Genomic DNA, 17,206 nt, shown 5'->3' with positions numbered 1-17,206 from the left:
GCGCCCCGACCCCACCCTACTCCCCCCGTTTGAACGGAAGTGTCCGCATCCCCGAGATCTATCCCCAACTCCTCTAAGGAGAAAGTATCACACCCAGTGAACTGCGTCTCCGATGGGGTCGATGTGTGCGAAGAAGCAGTAAAAAAATCAAAACTGGGGCGATTGACGTTGTCCCCCCCCCCCCCCCCCCCCCGGCATCCCCAGCTGCAGCTGGGACGGACCCAGAAATTTTATACACCTGGGGCAAAAATATAGATAAAAGCATTTTAAGGATTTGAGAAGGGGCATATATAAGGGTACTTCAAACAAAATGTACAAATAATACTCAAAATAGCACAAATGAATTTTTTTTGAGGAGGGGCATTTGCCCCTTGTGGAACTAATGTACATCCGTCCCTGTCCCCAGCTACATCCCCGGCTGCCACCTCGGCATCATCTGCATCCCGGGTGCCCACCCCGGCATCATCTGCATCCCGGGTTGCATCTCGGGTACCCCCTACCCGCCCGGCATCGCCGGTCCGCCCTGCATCCCCTGCCATCCCGGCATACTACCCCCGGATGCCATCTCAGGCATCATCTGCTGCTGAGGGTACATGTTGTAGTACTTGGCCATCGGACCCCATCCACTTCCCACGGGTACCGTGGGAGTTTGAAACCCGCTCGTCACTGGAGTACACTCGTTGTTGTGCTCCATTTCGCGTTGTTGCTCTTGTACAGAAATTAAGATAGAGAGAAAACTCGTTAAAACAAGTGGTGTGAATGAAAATGACGTGCAAATCGCGTATATATAGTGTTTCGAAAATTAAATAAAAAAATAAAAAATCAGTTGGCCGATCGGGAGCCTGCAATGGCGGCCAACCGATCGGCCAGCGCCCGGGAATCGGCGTGCGCTCCCGTTTTTCTCGCCGATTTGGCGCTCGCCTACTGCAATGGTTCGGCGAGCGGACCGGCCAGCGCCGGGAATCGGCTAGCCGGTCCGTTTGCCGCCATTGTGGATGCTCTAACACTTGGATTTTTTCCTCTTTGTATAACTTGAACGGCTCAAAAATTATATCGGAAAAAACACATTCAAACTAAAGATATAAAGGGTATTTTTTTAATATAAAACTCTCTCAATTCCATAAAAATATAATATTTGGGACGCCACGAGTTTTTATGTATAATTGGTAACATGAAAGACATATAGAAAAAAAAAAATAATTATAGTATTGTTATTAGAAAACATGGCTCATCTTGTTAAAGGAAAAGAAAATACCAAAAATAGAATGGTCATTTTTATGGGACGACTTAAAATGAAAAAAAAATCATATTTTTATAAGACGGAAGTAGTATTAATTATAAGTGATAATTGCAAATTAAGTTCTTATATTTTGTCTTTTTTCCAAGAAGATTACTAGAAAGACTTTTACATTTTGGGGTACATTTTTTAGTCCAAAATACGGCCATAAGGTCACTCTACCAAAGTAAGTCTTCCTAACTCATGTGTTGCCCACTCGGTCGGATGGTTTTGCTTACGTGGTTCCATCCGACTAGGTGTCACCCAAGGAAATTTTAATTAATAGTATATAAATGTTTCACTAACACTATATTTTAGTTAACGTAATTAAAATATTTATTTTTCACTTAAGTATAGTAATATTTTCAAGTTTAGTAATATTTAAATATTTAAGTAACAATTTTTAAGTAAAAAATTACTATAGTTCATCATATTATTTTTCCTTCTCAAATTTAAAAAATTTAATTAAATTTTTTAAGTAAAAATAAATCCCACATGCAAAAAGAATTTTCTATAATTAACTTTAATATTTTTATTAAGAAAAAGTTACTATTAGATTTAATTATTTAATTTTTTCCTTGTATAGACTGAATATTATAATGGATAATATTTAATTTGAAAAATTAATAAAGTATAATTAAACTATTTTAAGATTGTATTTATTTTTAAACACATAATGACAATAAACTATTTTAAGTAGCTAAAAATACAAAATAGTATACTAGTATTTAAGGTCCAAAATGACCTCAAACATTAAAAATTCACTTTTTTTTGCTAGGATTACCTTAGTCTTATCGTACCAAAAATGCTGTAAAATTTTTTTAAGGACTATTGATGCATTTTTCGACAAGATCAGGAACTATTAGGGTAGTTCTCTCTAACCAATAAGCCCATATGGCAGGAGCAGAACCGCCTCTCCGGAAATTGCATCATCCATGCGTTTGGAGGTGCAACAATGATGCTTATTGGCTGTCTATTTGCAAAGGGAAATTGCGGAAAATTGGAAAATGAGGAAGAAGATGTGGATCTATCTTGTCCTTGGTCTATTTCCAGACTTTATATAAACGATTTGGTAGCCTTTGGCCTTCTTCTTAGAGACTTTTGGTCGCCTTCTCATAGAATTTTGGTGATACAATTTATTTGTAATTACTATTCCTTCCGTCCCATTAAATATGCAATATTTGGGAATCGGCACGAGTCTTTATATAGTGTTGTTTTGTGAATTAATGAAGAGAAAGTGAAGTAAGAGAGTGCAATAGTAGAGATAGAGATGTTTTCATTTTAAGAAATGTTTTAATAGGATAATCCAAAAAGAAAAACGTTTTATTTTCAATGGGAATACAAAAGTATTTAGAAGCCTAATGTTATACCATGGCATCAAGTGAATAAAGAATCATGTTGTCTAATCTTTGCGCCTCTGCCCCTACTTCCTGGACTTGCGAACTTGCCAAAAAATTGCAATCGAGTCGCTAACACCAACCGTCCTCCGATTGCAACCACCGACTCCCGAGTTTTTCAAGTAAGAATTTTAAATTAATTATTTGATAATATAATCAGATTGAAGTTTGATGTTATATAATGGTATTCTATTATTCACTTCTCCTAAGTCTATAGTATTTTTTTATTATTGAAACTTAGAAACACTTTACAAGGATTTTAAAAAAATTAAAAATAAGGAATGAATTAAGTTCAAGTATTCCAAATAATAACAGTATTTTATTTTTGAGATCGATTATCAACCATGAAAAAAAAATCAATGTTCCAGTGCAATATAGAATGGAGACTATTGAATGAATGATATCTTAATCTATCTATACATATATAAAAGGGGAGTTTTGAGGGTATTTATGGAATTACCATTTAATCTTAAATATATCATTTAGATACTATAATCTAGACATTTAAGAATAAACACTATAATATATATGTTGCCTTCCGTAGAACAATTCTTTTATTTTCATAAACATACATGGTAATAAATTCTGGCGGTTACAATTAATATATATACATTATAGCGTTTCCAAATCATCTAGGATAATTTTATTAGTTTCATTTTCTTAATCAATTATTAATTGATTGGCTTTATTGGCATTATTATATAAGTTAGATAAGTTAGATTAGTCTGCCATTTTTAAAAAAACTCTTGGAATATTGATATCTAGCCATATCATTTAATTAGGAGTATTTGAATTGTCGTTAATTTTTTTTAAATAATAACTATGGCTCTTTTATGTGCAAATCATCCCAAAAGTCAATTAAAAAAACAGTAACACGACTAATAATTAAAATTTGTGGTTGCCACATTAATTTTCGCAATTATATATTATGCGTTTAAATGAACAATACTCATCCCTATAAATCTTTTCTCTTTAAATCTCAACACTCACAATGTCTGATGTTTGTTTTTTAATAAATACACACTATAATCAAGATATGAAAAAAAAGAAAAGAACAAAAAAAAATTGCAATTCAAAACAATGCAATTTTATAACTTTTGTCCATAATTGCATCGATTAAATTAAAAGTATATTTCTTTAATAAATGGACATTAGAAAAATATAATTTACATGATGCTTACTTTTTAACATTAGAATTCTTTAATAAAAATTGAAAAAATTAAAAAGGTTTTAAAGCAAAATAACATAGATGATATTGGCATATCAAATCTTAAACATTAAAATTGATGATGGTCAATTTATTTAAGACAGTTCTTCAGTTACAGATTTACAACCAAGCTTCAGGTAAAAAAACCTCTACTATCAGTAAGGATTATCAAGTAGGCCGACCTAGTGTAAGATATCAAATACATATTTAAAACCCCCACAATAGAATAAGTGATCAACAAAGTATAATTGAACTGGGACGAAGGGAGAATTTTATTGATATTTGGCTCATTTGTTAGTCATGATGAGTATATTTTAAAGGTAAGGGTTTAAGTTGTATATAATGAGAGGGATATTTTCAATTTTTTTGAAAATGAGACTATTCTTTGATTGTTTCAAGGCATCGCGACTCGTCGAAAAAAAATTCTCCCTCCGTCCTCGAATAGGAGTCCCATTTATATCCGGCACGGGTTTTAAGAAATGTTAAGAAAAGTGGGTGGAAGAAGTTAGTGGAATATAAATCTCACTTGTATATATTAGTTTTAAATGAAATGAGAGTGGAATGAGTTAGTGGAAGGTGGGACCCTATTACCATTTATGTGACGCCCCGAAATTTCTCTCCTTTTGTTATGGATAAGCCGAATTTATTAGGCTAATTAATCCTCGCGTGGAGGGCGTGTAAACGTAGAAATTTCCGTTGTAATCTCCATCGTGGAATAAAACAAGTTTTGTGAAGGAAGCAAAGTACAAGAAATGTTTTCAAGAATAAAAGTAAATGATATGCTTTTATTAGAAGAGTAATTTGGAGATACAAATAGTACATGTTTACATGTGTGAAAGAGACAACACACATCTACACTACATCTTTCATCCTACCAACTCTAGTAGGCAAAACTAGAAGTTAACTAATTTGGTATGGGAACCAAATAGCTACAAGAAGAGATCCCCTTCCTCTTTCTCCACCTTCTCTCTTCTCGATTCTTGCTCCCACAAAACTCCAATCTTGGATAGCCATTGCACCTACAATGTTTACACCAAAAGGGGTATTAGATTTTGATATATAAGTAAGTAAAGGGAAGGAGACACAAGCCAATTAAGAAGAGAGAGGTGATAGACAGAGTAGAACAACCGAGAGGCTGCAATTTTAGTTGTGGGAACAGCCACATTTTTTGTCCCTTTTCAACTTGCATCAAGTGGGAATCAAAACCAAGCTGCCACCTAGTATGAGGACTCAACCACAAGCCAAAATTTGAAGAACAAAGTCCCCTTTATCGAGACTAAAGGAGCAGCCAAGGGAGGGAACCTCTTTCCCCAAGAATTTCACCAATATGGAGTGAACAACAATATCACAAAGCTCAAAAGCAAGCTAAGATTGTAACCTGAAATAGCATATCACTTCCCAAGGATTTCAGGCAAAATGCCAAGACTTGAGATATATATAAACAGCCCTCATCCCCCACACTTTAGGCACCAAGGATTCGCATAGCATAAGGAGGGCAGCAAGGGGAAGGAGCAGGGAGTGAGGTCGGGCAAGGATTGACACAAGCGGTAGTCTTAACCGAGAGGTAACTTCACAACACACTCTCTTTGCATCATGTGTAGAACAACCACAGTGTTAGCCAAGAACTTAGAAAATTCAATAGGAATCTCATCTCGTAGCAACAATAAGAATGACTCAGTTATCAAGAATCAAGCTGTTTACATGGCAATATAGGCGGCTAGAATTAAGCAGTACAATCCCCAAACTTTGAACACCCAAGTATCGAAAGCAATAATCAATCGAGAACTATGAAATTAATGGAATACGTAAGGGGATTTGGGGAAAGGTGACTTAGCTGGAGATGGGGCTGCCCGGAGATGACTGGCGACGGAGCCGAGACCGCCGCGGAGCAGCAGCTGTCTCCTCCCGAGCTCGAAGTGGTGGCGGCGGGTTTGCTCGTCGAGCAGCTGGAGACGAGGACGGACGGAGGCGCTGCCTCCCGATTCTCCGATCTAGGAATTACAAATCTGGAAAATTTGAGAAGAAGAAACGGTGGAGGTAGGCCGAGGAGGAAAGCTAAAAAATGAGAAGCCGATGTTGGAGGACTCGCCGGAGGGAGTGAGGAGCGGCTGCGGCGAATTTGGGGGAGAAGCCGCTGCTGCTGTATCCCTAAATTGGGAATTTTGTCTTGATTGAAAATGAAAGAAAGAAGAGGGAGTCCGATGGGTGAGAGTATGAGTAAATTGGGCCATTCTATTCTAAAATTGTGATTGGGCCAAGGAATAGAGGATTTAATAGTTGGACCAAGGGGATTAATTTATACATGGGCCGAGAATTATTTTATGCTTGGAGCTAGAAAAATGAGGAATTAAATTTCCAAATAAATTACTAAGTCCATAAATGGAAGATATTGAGAACAGAAGACGCGAAGGGCCGACCGGCGTCGCCCCGCGACGCCATGGGCGGCCTTAAGAAAAAATTTAAGAAATGGATTTTCCAAGAATCCATATTTTATTAAATAAGTGACCAAATATTTATTTAAGAGAAAATGGAATTTCTCCAAAAATTGTAAATAGAATAATTAAGTACTGCATAGCAGTAAGACCGAGTTAGGATTTAAGAAAAATCCTATAAGACGAAACTAAGATGTAGGTGCTATCCAATAGGATGCATGCATTCTTTTCTCAGAAGAATACTTCAAGTATTAATTAGCGTGTTACGCTATTTATTTTCTAAAGGAAATTATTCAAAGGGCAAGTGAGGCCAAACGAGGATTTGTTAATTGGAGATAAGCGTATCAGGTGAGCTTTCTTTTAATATCCAGCACTATAGTGTGGATATAAAGCAAATACTTTTGAAGTTATGAAATATATTTTTCTCAAAATGAAGATGTGATTATTTTAAAGTTGTTGTCATGCCATAAAGTGTTTATTTTCGAGGCATGTCTGATAGGGCTATATGCCGAGAGTTTGGCAATGCCAAAAATTTTAACGAATTCGGTTCCCAATAGGACCGCAAATCCTATTCGGAATAATGTGCACAAGAGTCGTAAGCCATCCTAGAGAGGTTGGCCGGCGAGGGTGTTGTTGAAGGTGGCCACCTTCACGGCACACTAGATTCTCAGACATGGCAGGATACACCAAGAACTTAGACTGCAGTCGGACTTTTAAGATCACAAAAGAATTTAGTATGATCTTTTTAAGAAAAACCCCCGTGTGATACTGTTGATGGATGACAACTTATATATGTATGTTTTGTCGACACGTGTCCACTGAGTACTCATGTACTCAGCCCTGCATGTATTTATAAATGTGTAGGTTGAACGTCAAGAGGAAGGAATATTGATCGGAGTCGATGCTATTAAATAATCAAATGGATTTCTCTACGATTCGTGTCTTCATACATGCAGTCGTTTAGTAAGGACCTATTCCGCTGTACTTTTGTCAAGTGAGAATTTCAAAGTCTCACCTTCGAACTCTGATTTAGTTGATATGCTGAAATATTCTATTTTGAGATCTTGTAATCAAATACTTAGCTTCTATTTTGTGGTATCAATTGATTGGCCTTTCGGCAAGTCCCTTGAGTTCTTTTCTCGTTTCGTTAATTCCGCTTATTAGTCACGGATTTCCCGCTTTTGCTATCATTAGCAAAGTGCGGTCGTGACAATTTATGGTAAAAGTGAACATGGACTCCTATTCGCGGACGGACTAAAATGGCAAAACAGGACTCATATTCGCGGACAGCGGAGTATCATCTAGGGCCCTATTAGGGTTAACGAATTCTATGTGGTCCTGGAGACCCTTCCATATGGGTAAACGCTCTTAGTATTGACATGGATAATGGGTAGTGGAGAATATGTTTTTGCTAAAGCCATCATCTGATTCCTTAGTCGTATATATATAACTATGATAATTCGCCAACTCAGTATATTAAACTCTTATATTGTATTTTAAAATTTCAGCACCAACTTATTTATATTTCTAGTTTCGTCACTGGTGTCACCCTCTTTTGTTATTTTGATCTGAACGCTCGTTCTTAACTTCGAGCACAACATTCGTGTCTCTAGTTCTTTCTTGATTCATCTTCCTTTATAAAGCTTCAAATGAGAGTTGTTGTCGCATCGTAGAGGTGACAGATTGTCATGTCATGACCCTCGTTCGTGGTCGACGCAAGTCCTTCAGCAAAGTTGGAATATGATGTGCGCCATCCATGGTTGCATCATATTGTTTCTCCGGTCACAACAAACCAGGAGCAACAACATCCAGTTCATCATTGCTTTATCAAGTGACCTAAGACAAATGAATCATGGTCCAGTCTCGACGATGATGATGGTTTTAGCAAAAACTTATTCTCCACTACCAGTTATCCATGTCAATTATAAGGGTGTTTACCAATATAGAAGGGTCTTCAGGACCACATAGAGTTCGTTCTAGAGAGCTAGATGACATTCACATAATTCATCTACACGGCATAAACAATATAAATTAAAATAATTATATATATATAAATCAAGTTCACTAACTTTTCACACCACTTTGAACCCAATTTTAATCAACTTCACAATCAACCCCTTTGCTAAAACACCAAATTCAATATATGTTCAACAAAATATAATTCAAACCTATGCATCAAACACAATTCAACACATTACAAACTAGAAAATTAACACCACACATGTAAAAAAATTATATAAAATCAACCTACTATAATCACATACTCATTTAATATCATAAACTATCCAACGTTGTAACTATCAAAATTACACAAAATAAAAAAATTTAACCTTATTTACTACAACAAGAATAAACTAGATGATTATCAAAATTTCTCCAATATTGGTCGAAAATAATGCATACTTAACGAATATGATAACTAATGCGTGGAAGAATGTGCCCAATTTGCAATCTTCTAGCTCAAATCGGCAATGGGGTAGAGAGAGGGCTAGGGTTTCACGTAGAAGAGAGAAAGGCGAGTCTCAGTTCTGGTTTGGGGAGAACATGATCCCGATTTATTTTTAAGGGAAACACGCTAACATGATCGGCGTATTTTTGTTTTTGTTTCTAAATTTAAAATGCCAAGTGGTGTTTCACGCTTCAATTACTGATATAAATTAAATTAAAACACTTCATGCACGTTGGCGTGTAAATAATAAAAACACGAACGTGGTTGACGTTTTGCCCATAAGAAAGGTAATTATAGAATGTATATTATGAAATCTACCAAAAATCGATTTTTTTTCTTACTTATTTTCCAATCAAGATGAATAAATGACAAAGTAGATCAATTGTAGATCAACTTAATAAAAATAAAAAATGTAACTCAATTTTATTAGTCCATATATATATATATATATACACATTTGTTTTTTAATTATAGGAGTATAAATTACTGAACAAAATCTGGTGTTGATGCTGGTGGACGGAAGATGAAGTGAAAACGAAGTTCATCTACTCTTTCATCAGTTATTTGATTCAAATTCTCCCGCAATCTGATCAAATCCCCAAAATTGCAGATTCACTGAAAGAATTATGGGATCAGAGAAGAATCCTGAAGCAAATAATGGCGAAAAAGAAGAAGAACGACATCAATTTCTTCACCCCCTTTCCGCCGACGATAAATTGCAAACCCTAACCCTCCCCACCGACGGCGAAAACACCTTCAATGGCCAACTCTCCACTTCCGATTCCTATTCGCACTATCGCAGTGCCATGATAACACTCTCCTCCTCCTCCTCCACCGATCAGCCTCTCTTCCCTCCGCCTTCTCCGGCCGTCTCGGATCCCCTTCTATTCCCCCCTCACAACCCCTCTCCCGATTCCCCATCCTACGCGGTCGTCATGTTCGATCCCTTCCACGACAGGCTAACGGAATCCAACGGCAACGGCGAGATCTCTGCCGCGGACGAGCTTTCTTCGCCGCTTTCTCAGTCGTCCAGCTCCGATTATCTCAGAATCAGCGTTTCCGATCCGCAGAAGGAGTCTGAGCCTTCGAATTCGATTGTTCCCGGTGGGAATACTTACATTAGCTATCTGATCACGACGAGCACGAACATTGCGGACTACGAGGAGTCAGATTTCAGCGTGCGGAGGCGGTTTAAGGACGTAGTCACGCTGTCGGATCGGCTGAGTGAGGCTTATAGGGGGTTCTTCATCCCGCCTCGGCCGGATAAGAGTTTGGTTGAGAGCCAGGTGATGCAGAAGCAGGATTTTGTGGAGCAGAGGAGAGTGGAGCTGGAGAAGTATTTGAAGAGGCTCGCAAGGCATCCGATGATCCGGAAGAGCGATGAGCTGAGGGTGTTTTTGACTGTGCATGGGAGAATGCCGCTGCCCACGAGCATTGATATGGCTTCGAGGATGCTTGATGGGGCCGTGAGGCTGCCGAAGCAGCTATTAGGGGAGTCGAGCAGCGTGATTGAGCCGCAAGATGTGGTGCATTCGGCTAAAGGTGGGAGGGATATGCTGAGGTTCTTTAAGGAATTCAAGCAATCTGTTGTTAATGATTGGGGCAATGCGAGGCCCTCTGTGGAGGAGGAAGATAAGGAGTTCTTGGAGAAAAAGATCAAGTTGAAGGACCTCGAGCAACACCTCACAAATGCGTCGAAGCAGGTAACTGCATCCAAGCCTGTATTTTTATTTCAGTTATTGTGAAAATTAATTTTTTTGGGGTCTAGGAGTTAAGCTTGAGAAAGTTGCACTTAGTCGCTGAAAGAGTTTTAGCTTTAGTTTGATTTCCATGTTCAACTTTCATGTCTCCTGATTTTTGTATATTATGAACTGGCAGTCAGAATCATTGGTTAAGGCACAACAAGAAATGGGGGAAATCATGGGAGAATTGGGATTGGCTTTTATTAAGTTAACCAAGTTTGAGAATGAGCAGACAGCATCAAATACCCAAAGAGTGAGGGCTTCTGACATGAAGAATGTAGCAACTGCAGCTGTTAAAGCGAGCAGATTGTATCGAGAATTAAATGCATACACCGTGAAGCATTTTGTAAGTGTCGACAAGGTTTCCCTTTCTCTTATCAAGTATCATTCACTTCTCATAGTTGTTAAGGATGATTTTCCTGATTTTGTTACTTATTTCTAATATTTCCATTTTGAGTTCCTATTTTTCTTGGCTAAAGCTGTCCCACCAACAATATAAGAGTTAAATACCTTCTGATATTTTCCTGTAAATATTAGTACCCCCTCCGTCCCAACTAAGTTGAGACATAACTTTTGGGCATGGAGATTGTGTTGAAAAGTAGGAGTGATGAATAAAGTAGGAAAGATAAAGAGAGAGTAAAGTAGATAGTGAAATAAAGTAAGAGTGATTTGATGTTTTGTTTTTTGTTAAAAAAGGAAATAACTCAACTTAGTTGGGACATCCCAAAGAGGAATACGACTCAACTTAGTTGGGACGGAGGAAGTACTGTATAATTTAGTTTTGAACTCTAATCTGTAATTCTGTATTGCAGGATTCATTGCATGAGCACATGGGAATGATGTTAGCTGTACACAATGCGTTCACAGATCGTTCTAGTGCCTTACTGACAGTGCAAACTCTTATGTCAGAATTGACCGCCTTGCATTCAAGAGCTGATAAGCTTGAAACTTCATCATCTAAAATATTTGGTGGTGACAAGTCAAGGGTCCGGAAGTTGGAGGACCTAAAAGATGCCATTAGGGCCACAGAGGATGCCAAAAGTTGTGCCATCAAAGAATATGAAAGGATTAAGGTATAAATTATTGGACTGTTTCCTGAAAATTTCCAAACTAGATTCATTGCCTTTTTGGTAAATTGAATTTTTTTTGGTATATTATAGTGTATTAAATTTTCATAGGGATTGCCTATTTTCAGGTTTTTGTGTTGAATCACTTGTTTTTTGGAGTGGTAAACCTGATCTTGTGGGTTCTGTACTTGAATTTTCATTTGTCTGTGTAGTTTACAATGGCCAGCATTTTGGATCTTCCTGTCTAATAGGTTTAGTTGACAACCATGTATTTGCCTGGTTTTCTCTTACAAAAAGGTGGTGCATCAAGTATCATTGGTATGGTAATGTTGCTTCCTTTTTTTTAAAGGAATAATTAAATTATTTTACAGATTTGAATGAGAAAGAATTAGGAATCCTCTTTTTGACCCCGACATTCGACTGTAGTTGTTTATCCACTTGTTCAACTAGAGAATCTTTAAGAGAGGCATCAGCTACTGGCTAATGCAATGATGCGTATTACCTGTTCCTTTTCGAGGGCTAAATAATTTGTGTAGGATTCACTGATTCAGTGCTGCACTGCTGCTACACATTAAATTTCTAACCTGGTATTGCATACTATCTTTGTTTCAGAGCTATTTAGTTATGGAGACCATTTAAAGTGTATGATGTGTTAGTGCTTATCATACAGACTTTGAATGCAGAAGAAACTGTAGTTTCTGTCTAATATGGCTCTCTACTGTAGTTGTTAGCTTAGAGTTCCATTATTTGTTTAAATTGTAGTCATTTGCCTTCCTGTTAATCAGACAGCAAACTTGAATAATATGTGAGATTTCATTGGATGGTCAAAAGTGATTTAGAAGGATGAGATGATACTTTTTTTGTTATAGTAAATCCTACATGAAGATCTGGTTTTAAATTGTTCCCAGAAGTGCTACTTTCGTGCTTCATTAGAGTGTTTGTACGGAAGCAATATATCCTTGTGTTTATGGGTATTCTACGCTTTTGCACTATCAAGAGATAGAGATGTGTAGAATATTTTGCTGAAGATATTCCATGTTACAGATTCCAAAAGCTTAGTAAATAGAGGCATCAATTTCTCTTTCATGTAATACATCATGTGCTTTATAGGTCTGAATTCCCCTGACTCTCAAGAGTGAGTGCAGTGTTCTACAACATGATAGTTTAATGCTGAGAACAATTCTAGCTGTTTGATCCGACTAATTCATCATGAAGAGAAGTAACGGAGTATAAGTAGTTGGTTTTATGTAGACTATGTAAAAGCAAATTCTTGGCCTGAATATTATTCAGTTACATGATATGTCTTCTTTTCCTGTTATATTTCTTTTCTTTGATGATAGTTTTTCTTAATTTTTGGGATAAATATTTGTTTCTCCCACCTAAATGTGGGGTTGAGCTGCCCATCATGTTAAGAAAGTGGAAAAGGGTAGCTTTTGTCTTCTTCCATTTAACTGCTCCAGGGTGTGATCACAGGAAAACAATCGGACCGAAATCCAAAGGCTTGATGAAGAAAGAAAGGCCGACTTCGTTAACATGCTGAAAGGATTTGTTAAAAATCAGGTTCTTCTTCTTCTTCGTAGAGTGGCTTGATTTCTCTGCCTTTTCAAATGCATCATCTCAATAATACATGCGGCTTCCTGACATTTGGCAAGGTTGATGTTACGATTACTGAATGTCGATCTATAGATCATGTCTGGCAGGCAATTGAAACGACACTGACACAAGCTAAACACTTCTTGAAAATAGTTGCTCATGTAGTCGAATCCAAAATGCATGATTCTCGAAAATGGATCTCTCAAGTCTCAACATGGAGGCTTAACTTTTCTCATGGTCGTTTCAGGTCGCATATAATGAGAAAATTGGAATCGAGTGGACTAAAGTGGCAGAGGAGACGAGCAGATACGCTGAGAGCACGTAGTGAACTTGTATATTACCCGATTCTTCTTCGACTTTTTTTTGCTATGAGGTGTGAACCACAGTAGTTGTTTAAAGAGGACTGATGGTTCGTAATAAACATCATACAGAAAGTAGTCTTAATTATATTTCTCCATCGGTTGGACGTAAAGTAGTAGTCTTAATTATATTTCTCCATTGGTTGGACGTTTATCATTTGTTGAATCATTTCCAATTTTCGTGTTGTAAAAAAATTGGATACTGATTTTTCTCCTATGCTTGAATGCCAATAGTTAGTGAGAGAGACAACGTTTCTATCATCACCCGTGTAACTCAAAGCATACCTTTTTATTTTGAGTGAACTGCATAAATAGTACCTGATTTTTCACTTTCGCACATAAATAGTACCTAATTTTTATTTTATATCGCTTTTTGTACCTATAAATCATATTTTTGGTACCTGATGCAATTTTCACTCTAAAATACCCTATTAACAAATTTATTTTTCCATTTATGTCATAAAAGGTATTTTAGGCATTGACAAAATTAGTACAAAAAGTGATATTATAATATCTTCTCTCACTCTCCTTACTCTTTATACTATTATTATTAATCAATATTAATATTATTATTTTGATGTTATAAATTAATAATTTATTTATTTTTTAATATCATTTAAATATACTTAATCATAATTATAGTTATAATTATATTTAATTATTATAATAATACTATTGTTATAACAGTAAAAACTAGTAGTAATTAATAAATTATAATTATTATTTTATATTAAATTAATAACTAATCAATATAGTCTTAATCAAAATTTAAAATTGTGAATTGTATTCATAATGATAAAGAGTTGAATATTTTTAGTTAGGTGTTTCAACCCTAAAATGAGTATAAATAATTTAATTAAAAATATTTAATTGATTTAATTACTTTAAATAATTATTTAATTAGGTATTTTGTTATTGATTTATATTATGAAAGAAGAGAAAAGAAAGATGAAGAGGTTACGAGGTGCGTAGGTGTCGTTCAGGTGAGGATATATCCTACTGGCAGGATAAAGATCCTAACTAAGCCTAGACCTCGTCTTCAAAGATTCCTCAACCCACTTCTACTGATCAGTATAGTGGAGGTAAGGGTCGAATCCCACAGAGATGGTGCGTTTAAACTACTGCGGTGATGTTTTGGAGGGTTGGTTAGCTACCACGCTCGGGTTGAGTTTCTACCTAGGCGAGTAATTAAAGGGTGGCGTCCTACTGACTAGGATGGGGGAGCAGATCATGGAATGCAACTGTGTACGTGGAAATGAGGGGACATGGTGTAACAGAAATTGTTTGGAAAGGACGGTATTTCTATTTTTGGCTAAACAGAATATTCAGAGTGTAGTGGAGGTAGTGGTGACTAGGCTGACAGATCTGCAGGTACAACCAGAGGTGAAGGACAAAAGAAAGCAAAAGTAAATAAAAGTAAGGTGGTCCCCAATCTGGATGTAGACATCGTCTTCTCCAACAACACAACTTAAACTCAGATAACAATTCCAGATCCAACCCGGCAAACGCAGATTAACAACTCGCGAACACAGATCTAAAACTAAGAAATCAAATCTGAAATCAAACGCTGAAACTGGACTTCTGCATGCTGGTCAACATGAAAGATCGATTCAGAAAATAAAACGAAGCCTTGCATGCAACGATCTACTTCCAGATCAAATAGTACATGTTTACCTATCCTAAAGAAATTTGTTACGTAACAGAATTTAGAGATTTAGCACTTAAAACACCGAGGAATCTTAGATCTAAGCTAACTAGACAAGGAAAGAAAAGAACACTACAATGAACGAAACGGAAATCAACTTCATAGCATTAACACGTTCGGATATCCAAAGCAAGCATTTCAAAACAACAAAATCCCAAAATGTAACAGAAATCCAACGTAAAGACGGAGAACTAATTAAACTACGAAAGCAATTTAAAGATTGTTTGCCACTCCGGGCGATAAAATCTCTGACTGGAACTACGATCTAGCTAACTGGAACGGACGATGACTGGAACTCGGGAACATTCTGAACGTCAGGTGATCATGGCTCGGCGAGGCAAGAAGTGGACACGGCTGAAAGACTGAAATTACCGAGAGAACTCTCTACCTAAAGATGATGGTCCATCCAGTCTACCCCCCCCCGGCTCCTTTTATAGGGAGGCTACCCTTGATTTTTAGGGTAAATCCTCGCTGCAATTTGACTTCTTTGCCCTTAATTGTGGGTAATCCGTCCCAGCTATCCGTCTTCTTCATCTCAAGCCGTTTTAGCACGTATACGGATCAGTATGAGACCATGCTGGCGCTTTTTCTACCCGAACACTCCGGAACTTCCCTACTGGCCAGAACACTTATCCTGCACACTTTGAGCAACTGCTTTGCAAATATAATCATTTAAACCTGTCATACTGACCAGTAACCGAGGCCTAGAATACGACTTATCAAACTGCTCACACTTACCACATGCTTGCCCTCAAGCGTGAAGAACAAACAAAAAGCAATAAGTCGCATTCTAGCCTGGTTACTTCCCTGCCCGACTCTACCTAAAACTGGACTCTAGACTACAACGACGAAGAAAAAAGAAAACACAAACACAAACACAGAAATACATAAAACACTAACAGATTGGGCTACATTTTCAACCATCCCTCCCCTCGGGATTAGGTGCAATCCGGCCTTAGACAGCCTTGAACTTCTGCCGCCCCCCTCTTTCTCTCCCAGTCAGTACATCTGCTTGTCAAGATCGCCCACACTCTCGGTCAACCACTAGGTTCACTCAGTCACTCGCACCTCACCAGGAACGTTAGGACTGAATTCTCTCATCATGCTCAACCACAATTGCTTTGGACTTAGATCTCACGTGCAGCTACTGAAGGACTTTAAGGCTTGTAACGGGGCTGTTGGGTTGTAGTGTTTTGGGTAGATGTTCCTAAGGCTCTAAGGTTCAAAAACTTCTATTTAATTTATGAAGGGGGATTGTGTGCATCAGGCTTCTGATCAGTTGCTTTTCTTAGCTGGTGCTTCTGGCTTGAGTTTCCAACTGGTTAGTAGGCTTCTTGTGGCTTCGCCACCCTTATTCCTTCATTTTTTTGTGTGGTCAAATCTCTGACCATTTTCTTCTTTTCTTTCTTTCTTCCTCTCTTTTTTTTCGTGGCTTTGCCACCCTTATCCCTTCCTTTTTTTGGACCTGGAATGTCTCCCTGGTCGATTTTCTTCTAACTTTCCTGCCCAGCTGGTTTCTGCTTTTTTCACACTTCTTCCTAGCCAGTAAGCTCCATTTGTTTCATGCCTTACACACAGTCCCAGGGGCTAGGGGTGTTTATCTGGGTATAAAAGGTTAAGAAAAAAGGGTTCTAAAGGTGGTGGTTTTTTTTTTTTTTTTTTTTTTTTTTTTTTTTTTTTTTGGGGGTTCCTACTGCCTTCAGTATTTGCTACCCGTGATCACTTCACCCTAGGCAAATTGTGGCAGCCTCCCTTTTCTTTAAGTGTATGTGGAAAGTGGTTCCACTTTAAGGCTTATAACTCACATTTTAGAGGGCTTTCGTGTTTGGCTCTAAGTGTGGGCTTTTCTCTCATACTCACATCATCCATACTGGTCAGGAGGTACTAAGGAGAGTGGTTTCGGTTTTCCAGCTTGTCTTATCTCCCTCAATTCCCTTCACCTCCAGCTCAGGACGGTTGAGTTTTAAGCCCAAATCAGC

General features: G+C 37.5%; 1 protein-coding gene and 1 long non-coding RNA gene across 2 annotated transcripts; one reads left to right on the top strand and one right to left on the bottom strand.

The window, feature by feature from the left end:
- Positions 1-4,645: 4,645 nt before the first annotated feature.
- LOC121762683 lies at positions 4,646-6,128 on the bottom strand. Its single transcript, XR_006042271.1, has 2 exons — positions 5,259-6,128; positions 4,646-4,899 (listed from the first exon to the last, which is right to left on the bottom strand). It is a non-coding gene; the product is annotated as an uncharacterized LOC121762683 (long non-coding RNA).
- Positions 6,129-9,247: 3,119 nt separating this feature from the next.
- LOC121762825 (sorting nexin 2B-like) lies at positions 9,248-13,783 on the top strand. Its single transcript, XM_042158831.1, has 5 exons — positions 9,248-10,464; positions 10,640-10,849; positions 11,316-11,576; positions 13,044-13,130; positions 13,411-13,783. Exons 1-5 carry the CDS (start codon positions 9,388-9,390, stop codon positions 13,486-13,488), a joined length of 1,713 nt encoding a protein of 570 aa, XP_042014765.1. The 5' UTR covers positions 9,248-9,387; the 3' UTR covers positions 13,489-13,783.
- The last annotated feature ends 3,423 nt before the right edge of the window (positions 13,784-17,206 follow it).

The sequence above is a fragment of the Salvia splendens genome, chromosome 13 (assembly GCF_004379255.2).
Source record: "Salvia splendens isolate huo1 chromosome 13, SspV2, whole genome shotgun sequence".
NCBI classification, from domain to species: domain Eukaryota; kingdom Viridiplantae; phylum Streptophyta; class Magnoliopsida; order Lamiales; family Lamiaceae; genus Salvia; species Salvia splendens.
Note: the sequence above shows the minus strand (reverse complement) of the source record. Positions and strands in the feature narration are given on the sequence as shown.